Source organism: Moschus berezovskii, chromosome 10 (assembly GCF_049115385.1).
Source record: "Moschus berezovskii isolate FMDL1 chromosome 10, NW_MosBer_1.0, whole genome shotgun sequence".
Taxonomy (NCBI): domain Eukaryota; kingdom Metazoa; phylum Chordata; class Mammalia; order Artiodactyla; family Moschidae; genus Moschus; species Moschus berezovskii.
The window spans coordinates 28,295,961-28,312,792 of record NC_142469.1 but is presented as its reverse complement, the minus strand read 5'-3'; the positions used below and the strand labels follow the sequence as shown (position 1 = coordinate 28,312,792).

General features: G+C 40.3%; 1 protein-coding gene across 3 annotated transcripts in view; it reads left to right on the top strand.

The window, feature by feature from the left end:
* The window catches only part of SNAP91 (synaptosome associated protein 91), a 178,300-nt gene that overhangs the window by 55,241 nt on the left and 106,227 nt on the right, over window positions 1-16,832 (top strand). For all 3 annotated transcript variants that reach the window (XM_088840553.1, XM_088840555.1, XM_088840554.1), the window contains exons 3-7: window positions 10,437-10,579; window positions 11,442-11,517; window positions 12,261-12,363; window positions 14,323-14,416; window positions 16,366-16,477. In XM_088840553.1, the coding sequence (XP_088696679.1) occupies window positions 10,437-10,579; window positions 11,442-11,517; window positions 12,261-12,363; window positions 14,323-14,416; window positions 16,366-16,477 (528 nt within the window). The remainder of the gene's footprint in view (window positions 1-10,436; window positions 10,580-11,441; window positions 11,518-12,260; window positions 12,364-14,322; window positions 14,417-16,365; window positions 16,478-16,832) is intronic.

Sequence of the window (16,832 nt, the reverse complement as noted above, 5' to 3'; positions counted from 1 at the left end):
TCCTAGGCATATACCCTGAGGAAAGCAAAATTGAAAAAGACACATGTATCCCATTGTTCATTGCTGCACTGTTTACAACAGCTACAACATGGAAGCAACCTAGATGTACATCAACAAATGAATGGATAAAGAAGTTGTGGTACATATACACAATGGAATATTATTCAGCCATATAAAGGAACGCATTTGAGTCAGTTCTAATGAGGTGGATGAACCTAGAACCTATTATACAGAGTGAAGTAAGTCAGAAAGAGAAAGATAAATATTGTATTCTAACACAGATATATGGAATCTAGAAAAATGATACTGAAGAATTTACTTACAGGGCAGCAGTGGAGAAACAGTCATAAAGAATAGACTTATGGACATGGGGAGAGGGCAGGAGAGGGTGAGATGTATGGAAAGAGTATCATGGAAACTTACATTACCATATGTGCAATAGATAGCCAATGGAAATTTGCTGTATGGCTAAGAAAGAGAGGTGTTCTGCATCAACCTAGATTGATGGATGCTATTGTTTTCTCCCATTCTAGAGGGGTGGGATGTGGAGGGAGATGGGAGGGAAGTTTAAAAGGGAGGGGATATATGTATACCTATGGCTGATTCAGGGTGAGGTTTGACAGAAAACAACAAAATTCTGTAAAGCAATTGTCCTTCAATAAAAAAAATAATGAAAAAAAAAGCAGCATGAAAAAGCAATAAATAAAGGATGAATTGAAAACCAAAAAAAAAAAAAACCATCAAGCAGACCTGGTTTGCCCAGCAAGCTGTAGTTTGCCAATCCTGACATAGAGTATTACAAAGATGAGTATACTAAAATTATGATTTAATAAAATTAATAACTTACTGCTTCACCAGGGACTTGCTTCTCAGTGGCCTTCTTTCTGTCATCCTTCTCCCATCTCCGTTCAAGAGCACCCATCTTTACCTGTCTTCATTGTGTAACCCTCCCTGAGGCTAATCCCAACATCTGAGCCCTGGGTTCTAGACCTTATCCTGCCTGGAGAACATCCCATAAATTACCTCTTCTCTCTTTTCATACTCAGCTCTTTTTGACTTTTCCTTCTTGGTCTCAAACAAGCTTAAATGCCTCCTAGCTTTAAATGTCACATCCAGTCTGTGCTTGGGCTTTATTTATTCCTTTTACATGGCAGCAGTCTCCTAGTCACACCTTCTATTCTTAGGGTTCTACTTGCTTGGACTTTCTGTAGTGTTTGATACCAGTTATCCCTAATTGCTACTTGAAATATTTGAAGCTCTCTTCTTAATTGGCTCCAAAATTTAATTTTCCCAGCCTTCTCTTTACCATTCTGGCTGCTGTTTTACTCAATTCTTTTCCAGTCATCTCTTATATATTAGCATTAGTCGCTTAGTTGTGTCTGACTCTGCAATCCCGTGGTCTGTCCATGGAATTCTCCAGGCAAGGATACTGGAGTAGGTTGCTGTTCCCTTCTCCAGGGGATTTTTCTGACCCAGGGATCAAACCTGGGTCTCCTTCCTTGCAGGTGGATTCTTTATCACCTGAGCTACCAGGGAAGCTCTCTTAAATATTGGTCTTCCTAAATTTTGCTTCTTACTGTCTTATTTATAACAAATACTTTTCATTGTTCTGTGTGTGATCCAGGGGTTATCTCCCCTGCATGCATGATCTCATCTCCTATATCATTGCTCCTGTTGTTTAGCCACTCAGTGGTGTCCAACTCTTTGTGACTCCATGGACTGCAGCACGCCAGGCTTCCCTGTCCTTCATTGTCTCTAGGAGTTTGCTCAGATGCATGTCTGTTGTGTCGATGATGCTGTCCAACCATTTCATCCTCTGTCACCCCCTTCTCCTTCTGCCCTCAATTTTTCCCAGCATCAGGGCCTTTTCCAGTGAGTTGGCTCCTTGTATCAGAGTATTGCAGCCTCAGCTTCAGCATCAGTCCTTCCAATGAATAGTCAGGGTTGATTTCCTTTAGGAATGACTGGTTTGATCTTGCTGTCTAAGGGACTTCAAAGAGTCTTCTCTAGTAGCACAGTTTGAAAGCATCAGTTCATCAGTGCTCAGCCTTCTTTATGGTTCAAATCTCACATCTGTACATGACTACTGGAAAAACCATAGCTTTGACTATACAGACTTTTGTTGGGAAAGTAATGTCTCTGCCTTTTAATATGCTATCTAGGTTTGCATCAGAGGGCAGACACACTGAAATCATAATCACAGAAAACTAGTTGATCTGATCACACGGACCACAGCCTTGTCTAACTCAATGAAACTAAACCATGCCGTGTGGGGCCACCCAAATGGGCGGGTCATGGTGGAGAGGTCTGACAGAATGTGGTTCACTGGAGAAAGGAATGGCAAACCACTTCAGTATACTTGCCTTGAGAACCCCATGAACAGTATCAAAAGGCAAAATGATAGGATACTGAATGAGGAACTCCCCAGGTCGGTAGGCGCCCAGTATGCTCCTGGAGATCAGTGGAGAAATAACTCCAGAAAGAATGAAGGGATGGAGTCAAAGCAAAAACAATACCCAGTTGTGGTTGTGACCAGTGATAGAAGCAAGGTCCAGTGCTGTAAAGAGCAATATTGCATAGGAACCTGGAATGTTAGGTCCATGAATCAAGGCAAATTGGAAGTGGTCAAACAGGAGATGACAAGAGTGAACGTCGACATTCTAGGAATCAGTGAACTAAAATGCACTGGAATGGGTGAATTCAACTCAGATGACCATTATATCTACTACTGTGGGCAGGAATCCCTTAGAAGGAATGGAGTAGCCATCATGGTCAACAGAAGAGTCCGAAATGCAGTACTTGGATGCAATCTCAATAACGACAGAATGATCTCTGTTCATTTCCAAGGCAAACCATTCAATATTACAGTAATCCAAGCCTACACCCCAACCAGTAACACTGAAGAAGCTGAAGTTGAACGGTTCTATGAAGACCTACAAGACCTTTAGGAACTAACACCCAAAAAAGATGTCCTTTTCATTATAGGAGACTGGAATGCAAAAAGTAGAAAGTCAAGAAACACCTGGAGTAACAGGCAAATTTGGCCTTGGAGCACGGCATGAAGCAGGGCAAAGCTTAATAGAGTTTTGCCAAGAGAACGCACTGATCATAGCAAACACCTTCTTTCAGCAACACAAGAGAAGACTCTACACATGGGCATCACCAGATGGTCAACACCAAAATCAGATTGATTATATTCTTTTCTGCCAAAGATGGAGAAGCTCTATACAGTTAGCAAAAACAAGACCAGGAGCTGACTGTGGCTCAGATCATGAACTCCTTATTGCCAAATTCAGACTTAAATTGAAGAAAGTAGGGAAAACCACTAGACCATTCAGGTATGACCTAAATCAGATCCCTTATGATTATACAGTGGAAGTGAGAAATAGATTTAAAGGACTAGATCTGATAGAGTTCCTGATGAACTATGGATGGAGGTTCGTGACATTGTACAGGACACAGGGACCAAGACCATCCCCATGGAAAAGAAATGCAAAAAAGCAAAATGGCTGTCTGAGGAGGCCTTACAAATAGCTGTGAAAAGCAGAGAAGCGAAAAGCAAAGGAGAAAAGGAAAGATACAAGCATCGGAATGCAGAGTTCCAAAGAATAGCAAGGAGAGATAAGAAAGCCTTCCTCAGTGATCAGTGCAAAGAAATAGAGGAAAACAACAGAATAGGAAAAACAAGAGATCTCTTCAAGAAAATTAGAGATTCCAAGGGAACATTTCATGCAAATATGGGCTCGATAAAGGACAGAAATGGTATGGACCTAACAGAAGCAGAAGATATTAAGAAGAGGTGGCAAGAATACACAGAAGAACTGTACAAAAAAGACCTTCACGACCAAGATAATCACGATGGCGTGATCACTCACCTGGAGCCAGACATCTTGGAATGTGAAGTCAAGTGGTCCTTAGAAAGCATCACTTCGAACAAAGCTAGTGGAGGTGATGGAATTCCAATTGAGCTATTTCAAATCCTGAAAGATGATGCTGTGAAAGTGTTGCACGCAATATGCCAGCAAATTTGGAAAACTCAGCAATGGCCACAGGACTGGAAAAGGTCAGTTTTCATTCCAATCCCAAAGAAAGGAAATGCCAAAGAATGCTCAAACTACCACACAATTGCACTCATCTCACATGCTAGTAAAGTCATGCTCAAAATTCTCCAAGTCAGGCTTCAGCAATACGTGAACCGTGAACTTCCAGATGTTTAAGCTGGTTTTAGAAAAGGCAGAGAAACCAGAGATCAAATTGCCAACATCTGCTGAATCATGGAAAAAGCAAGAGAGTTCCAGGAAAACATCTATTTCTGCTTCATTGACTATGCAAAAGCCTTTGACTGTGTGGATCACAATAAACTGTGGAAAATTCTGAAAGAGATGGAAATACCAGACCACCTGACCTGCCTCTTGAGAAACCTGTATGCTGGTCAGGAAGTAACAGTTAGAACTGGACATGGAACAATGGACTGGTTGCAAATCATGAGGAACGATGGGCTGGAAGAAGCACAGGGTGGAATCAAGATTGCCGGGAGAAATATCAGTAACTTCAGATATGCAGATGACACCACCCTTATGGCAGAAAGTGAAGAGGAACTCAAAAGCCTCTTGATGAAAGTGAAGGAGGAGAGTGAAAAAGTTGGCTTGAAGCTCAACATTCAGAAAACTAAGATCATGGCATCTGGTCCCATCACTTCATGGGAAATAGATGGGGAAATAGTAGAAACAGTGTCAGACTTTATTTTTTTGGGCTCCAAAATCACTGCGGATGCTGATTGCAGCCATGAAATTAAAAGACGCTTACTCCTTGGAAGGAAAGTTATGACCAACCTAGATAGCATATTCAAAAGCAGAGACATTACTTTGCCAACAAAGGTCCATCTAGTCAAGGCTATGGTTTTTCCCGTGGTCATGTATGGATGTGAGAGTTGGACTGTGAAGAAAGCTGATCGCCGAAGAATTGATGCTTTTGAACTGTGGTGCTGGAGAAGACTCTTGAGAGTCCCTTGGACTGCAAGGAGATCCAAGCAGTCCATTCTAAAGGAGATCAGTCCTGGGTGGTCATTGGAAGGACTGATGCTAAAGCTGAAACTCCAATACTTTGGCCACCTCATGCAAGAGCTGACTCACTGGAAAAGACTCTGATGCTGGGAGGGACTGGGGGCAGGAGGAGAAGGGGACGACAGAGAATGAGATGGCTGGATGGCATCACTGACTCTGGACGTGAGTCTGAGTGAACTCCGAGAGTTGGTGATGGACAGGGAGGCCTGGCGTGCTGTGATTCATGGGGTCGCAAAGAGTCAGACACGACTGACCGACTGAATTGAACTGAACTGAGGTTTGTCACAACTTTTCTTCCAAGGAGCCAGTGTCTTTTAATTTCATGGCTGCAGTTACCACCCACAGTGATTTTGGAGCCCAAGAAAATAAAAACTCTGTCAATGTTTCCATTTTTCCCCATCTGTTTGCCATGAAGTGATGGGACCAGATGCCATGATCTTATTTTTTTGAATATTGAGTTTTAAACCATATTTTTTACTCTCCTCTTTCACTCTCATCAAGAGGCTCTTTAATTCCTCTTTGCTTTCTGCCATTAGGGTGGTGTCATCTGCACATCTGAGGTTATTGATATTTCTCCCTGTAATCTTGATTCCAGCTTGTGCTACATCCAGCCCGACATTTCACATAATGTACTCTGTATATAAATTAAATAAGCAGAGTGACAATATTCAGTCTTGACGTACTCCTTTTCCAATTTGAAACCAGTCTTTTGTTCCTTGTCTGGTTCTAACTGTTGTATATTGTTGCTGGTGACTCCCAAAGTTGTGTCTAGGCCATGTGTTCTAAACTTTAGAACCAGCTTCCAGTCCTCTGAGCTTCCCTGGTGGCTCAGATGGTAAACAGTCTGCCTGCAATACTGGAGACCTGGTTTCCCGGGTCAGATAGATCCCCTGGAGAATGAAATGGCAAACCCACTCCAGTATTCTTGCGTGGAGAATCCCATGGATAGAAGAGCCTGGCAAGCCCCAGCCCATGGGGGTCCCAAAGAGTTGCACACAACTGAGTGACTAACATATCGTTTCTCTCCAGCCCCCTGTCAGACATCTCAACTTGAGTTCCAACAGCTACTTCATATATATCATGTCAAAAATAATTTATATCCCCTTTGGAACCGGCTTTCCTCCTGTGTCAGAAAAAAAAAGCATTCACTGAGCCCTGCACTAGAAATCTGTAATTAAATTTAAGATTCCTTTTCCTTACAATATCTGTGTGCTCACTTGCAAATCCCCATCATCTTTACCTCCTAAATATTTTGCTGCTACTTTTATCATTTCTCTCTGTCTCCACTGCCTTTTCATGAATTCAGGTTCATCTTCTCCCTAGCTCTCAGCTGGGCTTTCTAACTTGCCCTTGTCTCTGTTGGATCTTTTCAGACAAAGGTAATTATTTCTTATCTTGTATATCTTCTTACCTTGCAGGTATTATTTAGTAGTCAGCCAAATCATGTCATTGCCTGTAAAAGAAAAGTTTTACTGGTACTTTTCTGCTGAAATATTCCCAGGGGTTCCCCTTGCTCCATAGGTTAAAGTTGAAACTCTTTAATGTGAGGTGTGAGATCTCTCACTGGCCTTTCCTTGGCTCTCCCCTCCATCTGCCCACATATATACAGCCCCAGACTACCACAGTTCTCCTAAGAGGCACTCATTTTTAAAAATTTTATTTATTTTTTAAATTTATTTATTTAAATTGGAGGCTAATTACAGTATTGTGGTGGTTTTTGCCATACATTGACATGAATCAGCCATGGGAGTACATGTGTCCCCCATCCTGAACCTCCCCCCAACCTCCCTCCCCATCCCATCCATCTGGTTTGTCCCAGTGCACCAGTTTTGAGTGCCCTGTTTCATACATCGAACTTGGACTGGTCATCTGTTTCACATATGATAATATACATGTTTCCAAAGAATTGATGCTTTTGAACTGTGGTGTTGGAGAAGACTCTTGAGAGTCCCTTGTACTGCAAGGAGATCCAACCAGTCCATTCTAAAGGAGATCAATCCTGGGTGTTCATTGGAAGGACTGATGCTAAAGCTGAAACTGCAATACTTTGGCCACCTCATGCGACAAGTTGACTCACTGGAAAAGACTCTGATGCTGGGAAAGGTTGGGGGCGGGAGGAGAAGGGGACGACAGAGAATGAGATGGCTGGATGGCATCACCGACTCTGTGGACATGAGTTTGAGTGAACTCCGGGCGTTGGTGATGGACAGGGAGGCCTGGTGTGCTGTGATTCATGGGGTCGCGGAGAGTTGGACACGACTGAGCGACTGAACTGAACTGAGTGCTGCTCTCTCAAGTCATCCCACCCTCACCTTCTCCCACAGAGTCCAACAGTCTGTTCTTTATATCTGTGTCTCTTCTGCTGTCTCAAATATAGTGTCTTCCTAAATTCCATATAGATGCATACAGTTAATATACTATATTGGTGTTTTTCTTTCTGACTAACTTCACTGTGTATAATAGGCTCCAGTTTCATCCACCTCATTAGAACTGATTCAAATGCATTCTTTTTAATAACTGAGTAATATTCCATTATGTATATGTACCACAACTTCTTATCCATTCATCCACCAGTGGACATATAGGTTGCTTCCATGTCCTAGCTGTTGTAAACAGTGCTGCGATGAACATTGGGGTACACTCTTTCAATTCTGGTTTCCTTGGTGTATATGTCTAGCAGTGGAATTGCTGGGTTGTATAGCAATTCTGTTTCCAGTTTTTAAGGAATCTCCACACTGTTCTCCATAGTGGTTGTACTAGTTTGTATTCCCACCAACAGTGTAACAGGGTTCCCTTTTCTCCACACCCTCTCCAGCATTTATTGTTTGCAGACATTTTGATAGTAGCCATTCTGACTGGCGTGAGATGGTACCTCTTTGATTTATTTTTTAATTGGGGGATAATTGCTTTACAATATTGTGTTCGTTTCTGCCGTACGTCAACATGAATCAGCCATAGGTATACATATGTCTCCTCCCTCTTGAACCTTCCTCCCACCCCATTTCACCCCTCTAGACTCAAACCCAGTGCTCTGTCACATCATTTTTTTTTTTTTTTCTTACAGCTTTACTCTTTGCACATTTGTTAAAAATGTCCTCACTCCCCTCCCACGTCACAGCTGACTTTAGGGTCCCACTCAACTCTCCTTTCCATGGCATCTTTGCTAATGCCCCACCTTATTCTAGTGCAGTGTATGGATCACAGCATTTACAAGCATTTACTTTCTTCAGACCATTTGCAATCTCTGTAACAACCCCACACTCAGTCACTTCCGTCTTGTCCTGTATGACTCTTTATGACCCTGTGGACTGTAGCCTGCCAGGTTCCTCTGTCCATGGGATTTTCCAACTAGGAATACTGGAGTGAGTTGCCATGCCCTCCTCCAGGGGATCTTCCCGACTCAGAGTCAAACCCAAGTCTGCTGCAGCTCCTGCATTGCAGGCTGAGTTTTTACTGCTGAGCCCCCAGGGAACCCCTGTAATAACTGAAAGGTAGTAATTATTACCGCCATTTTAAAGTTACAGAACCAAACCATAGGTATATTAAGTGATTTCTCTGAAATTGTACATCTAAATGGTTGCTGAGCTGGGCTCTGGACTTGGGCTCTTTCCTACTCTGTCATCCTGCGTCTCTGTATTCTTCCAGGGACTTCTTTATTATCTGAACATGTGTTCATCTACTCTGATCAGCAGTACATTTCCACATCACCAGTTCAATAAATAAAGGAATAGAAGAGCTTGTAGCTGATAATGAGTTTCAGGTATAAAGCAGTCCTATGATATAATCTTGGAAAATCATGTTAGAGCATAGCTGTTTGTCTTTTTCAACTGTTTATTTAGATTTGGGGGAAAGTATTTTGGTTATTATACATTTTGTTCAGCACATATTTACTGCGTGCTGTGTTCTCCAAAGCCCTGCCAGGAAACAGATATTGGTATGATTGTTTCTGTCCTCAGGGAACTATAGGAACTTATGACAGACACACATCTGATGTGGATGTGTGTGTGTGTGTGTGTGTGTGTGCGTTCAGTCGTGTCTGACTCTTTGCAACACCATGGACAATAGCCTGCCAGCTTTTAGGCACTAAGAATAAAATGCCTCAGGTTTTTAAGCAGAGGAACATGTAACTACATTCAAATAGGACCAGGAAAGATTTCCTGAAGAATGAGTAGAATTCCAATAAAAGGAGACTTTATGGGATGGCTGTTCAGGGACTAGAAGTTTAAAATAAATATAAAGTAAGGAAGAAATCTGGTTTGGTCTATTTATAATTCATATCAATGATTAATACCCTTTAATCTTAGATAAAGATTGATGGAGTATCGATTTAAAAATTTTTATTTTTTTTGTAAAATAGATGCATAAAACAAATGTGGAGCTTAATGAGTACTAAGCGTGGATTTTAAGTGAGGAACAGGGTGGGTTTGTCGTTGCGTTTGTTGTGTGGAATATCCTAGTCCCTGGGTATCACATATGGTCCTCTGTAGGGCAGGGGTGACCTCTGACAGAATTCCTGCAGCTTTATTTTGCTGAAGAGGTTATCTTGCGCTGTTGCAGTAGTCTTCTTAAGGCCACACTGCCCCAGAGTGGCTTCACTTCTGTTCCTTAGCACATAATCTTTGGTTGCCTCAGCTAACTTTTTGACAGTGCTCTATTTTCTGGATTCTGGGCAGCCTCTTTTGGGGCTATAGACCTTATCCCCTGAGGTACAGCTGGAATCACAGCTAATATGTAGATGTGGACAGTGAATGTGTTACAAAGATTTGTTCTCTTATAAACTCAGGTCAAATCATAGTAGTTTAATGCCTGTATGATGTTCTGTAAAAGCTTTAGATGGGTTTAAAGGAATTCTTCCCTCTTTTAGTGTTTACTCTCCTCTGCCACTTACATGGCAAGTGTGTTCATTAGCACCCATTAAAATTAAAATCCAGATGAAGTAGGCTTTTTGATATACTGTTTCAAAAAATATGCTGTTGCCTTCAGATGGTGTATAGAATAAACGTCTGCATGTTTGAGACATTGTTCTAGAAGTGATAACAAAAAAGATTAATATGAAACTTAGCATTCCTGGAGTTTGTTATTTCTAAGAAATGACACTGGGGCCAGAAAAGGGATTACATTCAGAAGAGGATACAGCAGAGAATTCAATAGAAAAAAAAGCCCCCCAAAAGTAAATACATTGGGTAAATGTATTTATTAATATATGTCCATGTGTGAAAATATTACATACAATTTTTGAACATTTGTTTAGCCTTTGTCAATGCAATTTTGGACTCATACTTTTGTAAACAGGTTGAAATGTTTAAAATTTGAAATGAATTTTTTTTTAATGCAGTCATTTGTGTTATTGACCGAAATCTTCTGTTCTCATAGATTTGATCCAGGCTACCAATGAGACCAATGTTAATATTCCTCAGATGGCAGACACGCTCTTTGAGCGGGCAACGAACAGTAGCTGGGTGGTTGTATTTAAAGCTTTAGTCACTACACATCATCTCATGGTGCATGGAAATGAGGTAAAACTCATAAACCCAAGTTTTCTTTTTTTGGCAGGGGAGGGAGACTGATAAGCCTTAAGTCCCTTTACACTTTTACTAATTAGAAAAATAAGAGGAAGTATATAGAAAAGTTATCTGGAGTACAGTTTTAGTCTTCTGTTTACCTATTTTTCAGAAAAATGTTGTTCAGACTCTCTAGAAAAGACTCTGATGCTGGGAAGGATTGGGGGCGGGAGGAGAAGGGGACGACAGAGAATGAGATGGCTGGATGGCATCACCGACTCGATGGACATGAGTTTGAGTGACCTCTGGGAATTGGTGATGGACAGGGAGGCCTGGCGTGCTGTGATTCATGGGGTTGCAAAGAGTTGGACACGACTGAGCGACTGAACTGTTTACCTATTTTTCAGAAAAATGTTGTTAGACATGTGTTAAATATGTATATACCATGTAAACATATTAATGGACAAAATGTTAGAAAGAAACAGCAAAATTATTTTTCCCATTGGAAGTACTCCTTTGTGCCTCTATGTGAAAATTGCTTACATAACAGTGTTTCATTTTGGAAAATACTGACAAACTAAAAATTAGCCATTTTATATGGGGTGCCTACTGAATCCTATTAAATTCGAATGTTTCTGTTATACACAGAAATGCAAGATCATAAAACTTAATTCTGATTCAGTGAATATGATTCAGTTTTTATTCCCCATTAGAGAAAACCGGGAGACTAGGAAACTATACTGAGTGGGAAAAAAAAAAAAATCACAATGAGAATGCATATTTTTAGAAATTCCCTAAAAATTCCCTTTAATATCAGAAATTGTTGAGATTAATGCTTTGAGAATATTGATATTTGATTCTGATTTTTGTTTTTCAGAGATTTATTCAGTATTTGGCTTCTAGAAATACACTCTTCAATCTCAGCAATTTTTTGGACAAAAGTGGATCCCATGGTAAGAATATTATGTTTTATAATTTTCTTGCTAATATTTTTGATACAGAATCTTTCGATTCTTTTAATTATTCAAAATAATTCATTGAAAATCATTGTATCTGATAGCTCCACTGGATATCTAAGAATAAAATATAAATTAACTATATAGTTACTTTATAGTAGTTTTAAAATATTTAATTGTGAGGCAACTCAGCATATGAATTATATATTAATTTAATTTTTTGTCTTTCAGTATTTACCTTAAAAAATAACAGTGGATATGCTAGACCCACAGTTGTTTGTTTATGAAGGTATAGGAGGCAGTGAAGTTAAAAATACATTCCCAACTTAAAAGTACTCAGTTTTAAATGTTTTTGTAAATTAATAGGATTTGTACTACAATCATGTGTTCATTCACCATATTTTCTGGTTGTCTGTTATGTATAGGCAAGCACACCAAGCATGAATAGTTCTCAGATAACTACATGTATTAAGTCTGAAATAGTGAACAAAAATGCAAGGATAAATCAGAAAAGACATTCTGTGCAAAGATGGTAGCATAACTAAATGGAATAGTCTTGGAATGTCTTATGCCAAAAGTATTTTTGCCTGAAGCAGGATTTTAAGTGAGGCCTTTCTGGTACACTTATTCACCTCATCTTAGAATTATTTACATTTGAGGAGTTTAAAAAATTGGAACTAAGCAAAGCACAGTTGAACATATTTTATTAATTAGTTTTATTTCCTCTGCCCTTCCTCCAGGTTATGACATGTCTACCTTCATAAGGCGCTATAGTAGATATTTGAATGAAAAGGCTTTCTCTTACAGACAGATGGCATTTGATTTTGCCAGAGTGAAGAAAGGGTATGTTTTTTTTTTTTTTCTCATATTTGTTTGCGCAGAATAAGTCTTTGAGACATACTTGAATTATCTTAACTAAGTTAAATATCAACTAATTTTGGTCATGGAGGCCCAGTTTACAATCACCTTAAAAAAAAAAGAAACTCAACTAGTAATATTATAAAAGTTAGCCTTGAGGTTGCAGTGTTACTGTGTTTTTATTTTCATGCAGAAAATATGATTTGCTGCTCAAAGTTGACATGGTACAACAGGTTATTTTGTTAAAATCAACTCAAAATTCTTGAATACTTACATACTTTGAAATAATTTTAAATGGAGTGAATTTAAACAAGTTTCATTTAAAAGACTGTGGCTGTAGCTGACAATAATTATTTCAGTATGTTTTATTTAAGTTGAAACTGAATTGTGTTTATGCACGGAGACCTGTTTTTGACAGGTAATACTATTCTACCATTATACATTGTCACTGTTGACCTACTAAGTCTTGTCCCACTCTTTTGCAACCCCATGGATGTAGCCCAGCAGTCTTCTCTGTCCATGGGATTTCCCAGGCAGGAATACTGGAGTGGGTTGGGGTTCCTGACCCAGGGACCAAACCTGCATCTCCTGCATTGGCTGGCAGATTATTCACTACTGAGCAACCAGGGAAGCCCATACTATTATACATGCACACACACAAGCACACATACACACACACCGTAATTGAACTGATCATATTCATACTCATGTCCCTTGAGCTGATGATGCTATCTAACCATCTCTTCCTCTGCAGATCCTGTATCCATTTGAAATAATGGCAACATATAGGAAATTTAATATTTTAGTCTCAAGAATCACCCCCAAAAGATATAGCTCTTATTTCTGATAGCTGACCTAAACTTATTTGAAAAATATAATCTTGCCTGTTCAAAACAGATTAGTTTCTTGTGGGTGAACATTTTATAAAATTAAGATTTTGGCTTTATCCCCTTCTATTAGAGATGATTCTGCCTTCCTCTGGCTTCTTATGTGGCCCTGGGCAGCCTTAGCTGATGTTCTAGCTTGATCATGACCTCTCCACAGTAGGGCCACAGCCTTCTTAGAAACTTCTGAACCCTAAATAGGCAAATAAGGGCACTTGGGGATGCTCTCCCTGCCCCAGAAGTGGGAGAGACCCCCAGAGCTGCCATTATCAGCCCGTTCACATCACCTGGGTGTTTTCCTCCGCTGTTTCGGTCCTGCTGCCCCTTGACCATTTGGATACAGGGGGCTCTTTAGGAGGCCTGCAGTGAGCACTCCCTGAAGTGCTCCCTGCAGTCTCATTCTCTTCAGCTGGTTATTTACACTCAGCTCTTTTTGACCAACCTGAAAATCAGAATGTCCTTTTCATCACTTGATGGTTAATAGTATAAATTCTGCTCCTAGTCTACAGGTTTTGAAGTCTTCCAAGACATGTTTTATGTCTCTCTCAAAAACAAACAAGCTGGGGTTTAGGGAACCTAGAGTGTTAATACTAGTATTAATATTTTTGTTGTAGACTTAGAAAAGTCCATTCATAAATTCAACTGGCCTCTTTCATCCAGACCACACTGAGGGCGGTGCACAGAAAGCATTACCTGTGTAGTTGAGGATTGTGAGTACAGAGAGGAGAACCAGCACAGCCTCTTCAAATCTCAAAATCAACCTGCAGGGCTCAGATGGTAAAGAATCCACCTGCAGTGTGGGAGACCTGGGTTTGATCCCTGGGTTGGGGTCCCCTGGAAGAGGAGATGGCAACCCACTCCAGTATTCTTGCCTGGAGAATCCCCATGGACAGAGGAGCCTGAAGGGCTATAGTCCATGGGGTCACAAAGAGTTGGACACGACCGACTGAGCGACTAAGCACGCACAGCACAGGAGGAAAATAGCTTAGAACAATGTGCGTGGTCTCACGTTTTCCACATACAAGTAAGTTTTACCTTTTCCTTTCTTTATTAATTGTAGGGCTGATGGTGTCATGAGGACAATGGCTCCTGAGAAGCTGCTGAAGAGCATGCCCATCCTGCAGGGACAAATTGATGCACTGCTGGAGTTTGACGTGCGTATCTCACCAGAAAATGCATCTTACGCAGTCATGTTGCCTTTTATTGGAAAGCGGGCTGCAGATAAAGAATTTCCTCAGAAAGGAGATTTAGATTCCCCTCACGTCGGTGAGGGGCTTCTCTGGTAGCTCAGTTGGTAAAGAATCCACATGCAGTGCAAGAGACCCTGGTTCAATTCCTAGGTTGGAAAGATTCCCTTGGAGAAGGGATGGGCTACCCATTCCGGTATTCTTGGGCTTCCCTGGTGGCTCAGCTGGTAAAGAATCCATCTGCCATGCGGGAAACCTGGGTTTGATCCCTGGGTTGGGAAGATCCCCCAGGAGAAGGCAGTGGCAACCCACTCCAGTGTTCTTGCCTGGAGAATTCCATGGACAGAGGTACAGTCCGTGGGGCTGCAAAGAGTTGGACACGAGTAAGCGACTAACACTTTCATTTTCATGTCAGTGAACGGGATGAATACTTAGTTTAGGCTGTCAGTGTGGTGGAGATAATTTTGGTTGCCCAGATTGTCAGAGCAGTTTACAGGTGTTAAGTAATTTCAGTCATGGAAAACCACAAGCAGTGCATTCTTGGATCCGTATGTTCAGAGCAGGATGGTGGCCTCCTGTTGTGTTTGACAGGACCAGGTGGCTGCAGAAGGGATGTCCAGCAGGTAAAAACCCCAGCCTGCTATTAGAAACCATTTTATACAGTCTGCTTGTGTGACACCATCTGCAGAAGAGAATTATTTTTCTTTTGTCATGGTCCTTCTTTTGGATGATACCAACATGACTTTTTCTTAAAACCATACCCGTCTCATGACTCTGGTGTAACTACACTAGTTTATACATGTGATAAGATTATATAGAACTAAACACATTTGCAGCAAGTGAAATTGGAGAAATCTGAATAAGATTGGTATATTGTATCAGTATCCATATCCTGATTGTGAGATTTTACTATAATTTTATAAATATGATGTGGAATCTCTGTTTTTTTTTATAATTGCATGTGGACTTGCAGTAATTTCAAAGTTAAAGTTCAATTAAAGAAACATATCTGATCCATGAAAATAAAATTTTCTGACATGTAGGGAGATTTATAACTCACAATTGTTAGCTTTCCTCTATTTTGGTGGTTGACTAAAACAAAGATTTTCCTCAAATACTGTGATTTGAAATCTCTGTTAAGATTATGTGGGTTAGTCTATCACTGAGTCCTAGTCACAGCACCCAACTCCTGTGAAATTTCAGGAAAAGCAGCAAGCCATGTTACTGTCTTATGAAAGATTTTACAGTAAGGAGCTTGCTTATCTATATGTGGAACTACTTCCCTTAACTTTTTTGTCTTTATTCATTAATTTTTTCTAGCTTTCCTTACCTTTAAGGATGGTATTGTCTTAATTAAAAGAGAAAAGAAGTCATAGAATGAGAAAGAGCAGAGCAGGGATTGGGAAATGGGGAGAAATTATTCTTCTTTGTGCTGGCGATTAGAGTATTTGGTGGGTGGTGGGTAAATGCTATGAGTCTCAAGAATTATTTTAGGGGTAGTTGGCTAAGGTATCTGTTCCCTGTGCTAGGCTTCCTCTCTGAGTCACTGCAGGCCCCTGGTGTCTGAACCCTTCCAAAGAGACCATTACATATGGGGAGGGAAAGAATGTACTATAACGTAGTGAAAGCAGCAAGAGGACAGGTGTTCAGAAGTTGGGTTTGATTTATCTGTGGACCATTAATCAAATAAAATGTGTGTTTTTCTTATACTTGATAGGCCAACTTCATTGGCTTAAATTGAAGCAAACAATTGACAATCGTTTTTTCTATATTAGTAGAATTACTAAAAGAGTCATATAGCATCTGTTGAATATGAGTCAATTTCTTGGTAATAATTTGAGACTTTTTAACACGCTCTGAGAAAAACTGTCATTTGATGACTTGCAGTTAACAGATGAAATTTTCATCTTTTTTAGGTGCATCCAAATGAACTAACAAATGGTGTCATAAATGCTGCATTTATGCTTCTTTTCAAAGACCTTATCAAACTTTTTGCTTGTTACAACGACGGAGTGATTAATTTACTTGGTAGGTAGAATTACTGAATGGTGTTTATGAAGAGAGACTGTATCAGAACGTAGAGATTTAGATACCACAGACTTCATAAAAAATCTAAAGATATGACTCAGTCAGGTCACACTTCTGTGTGTGTTCTTACATCAAGGTTAAGTGCAGGGAATGGAAAACACTCTAGGTATTTTCAGCAGAAAGGGATTCCATATGGGGGTTTTGGTGCTTAGAAAATTTTGGATTGATTGAAGGAGCAGATTCTGGGCTTTGCCTCTTGGATTAAGACTCATAATGATGAATAACTTCCACTGTGCTGACAACCACCTCTGAAGCCACCCCGACACGCTCCTATTTTGAGGTAATTCCATACGTC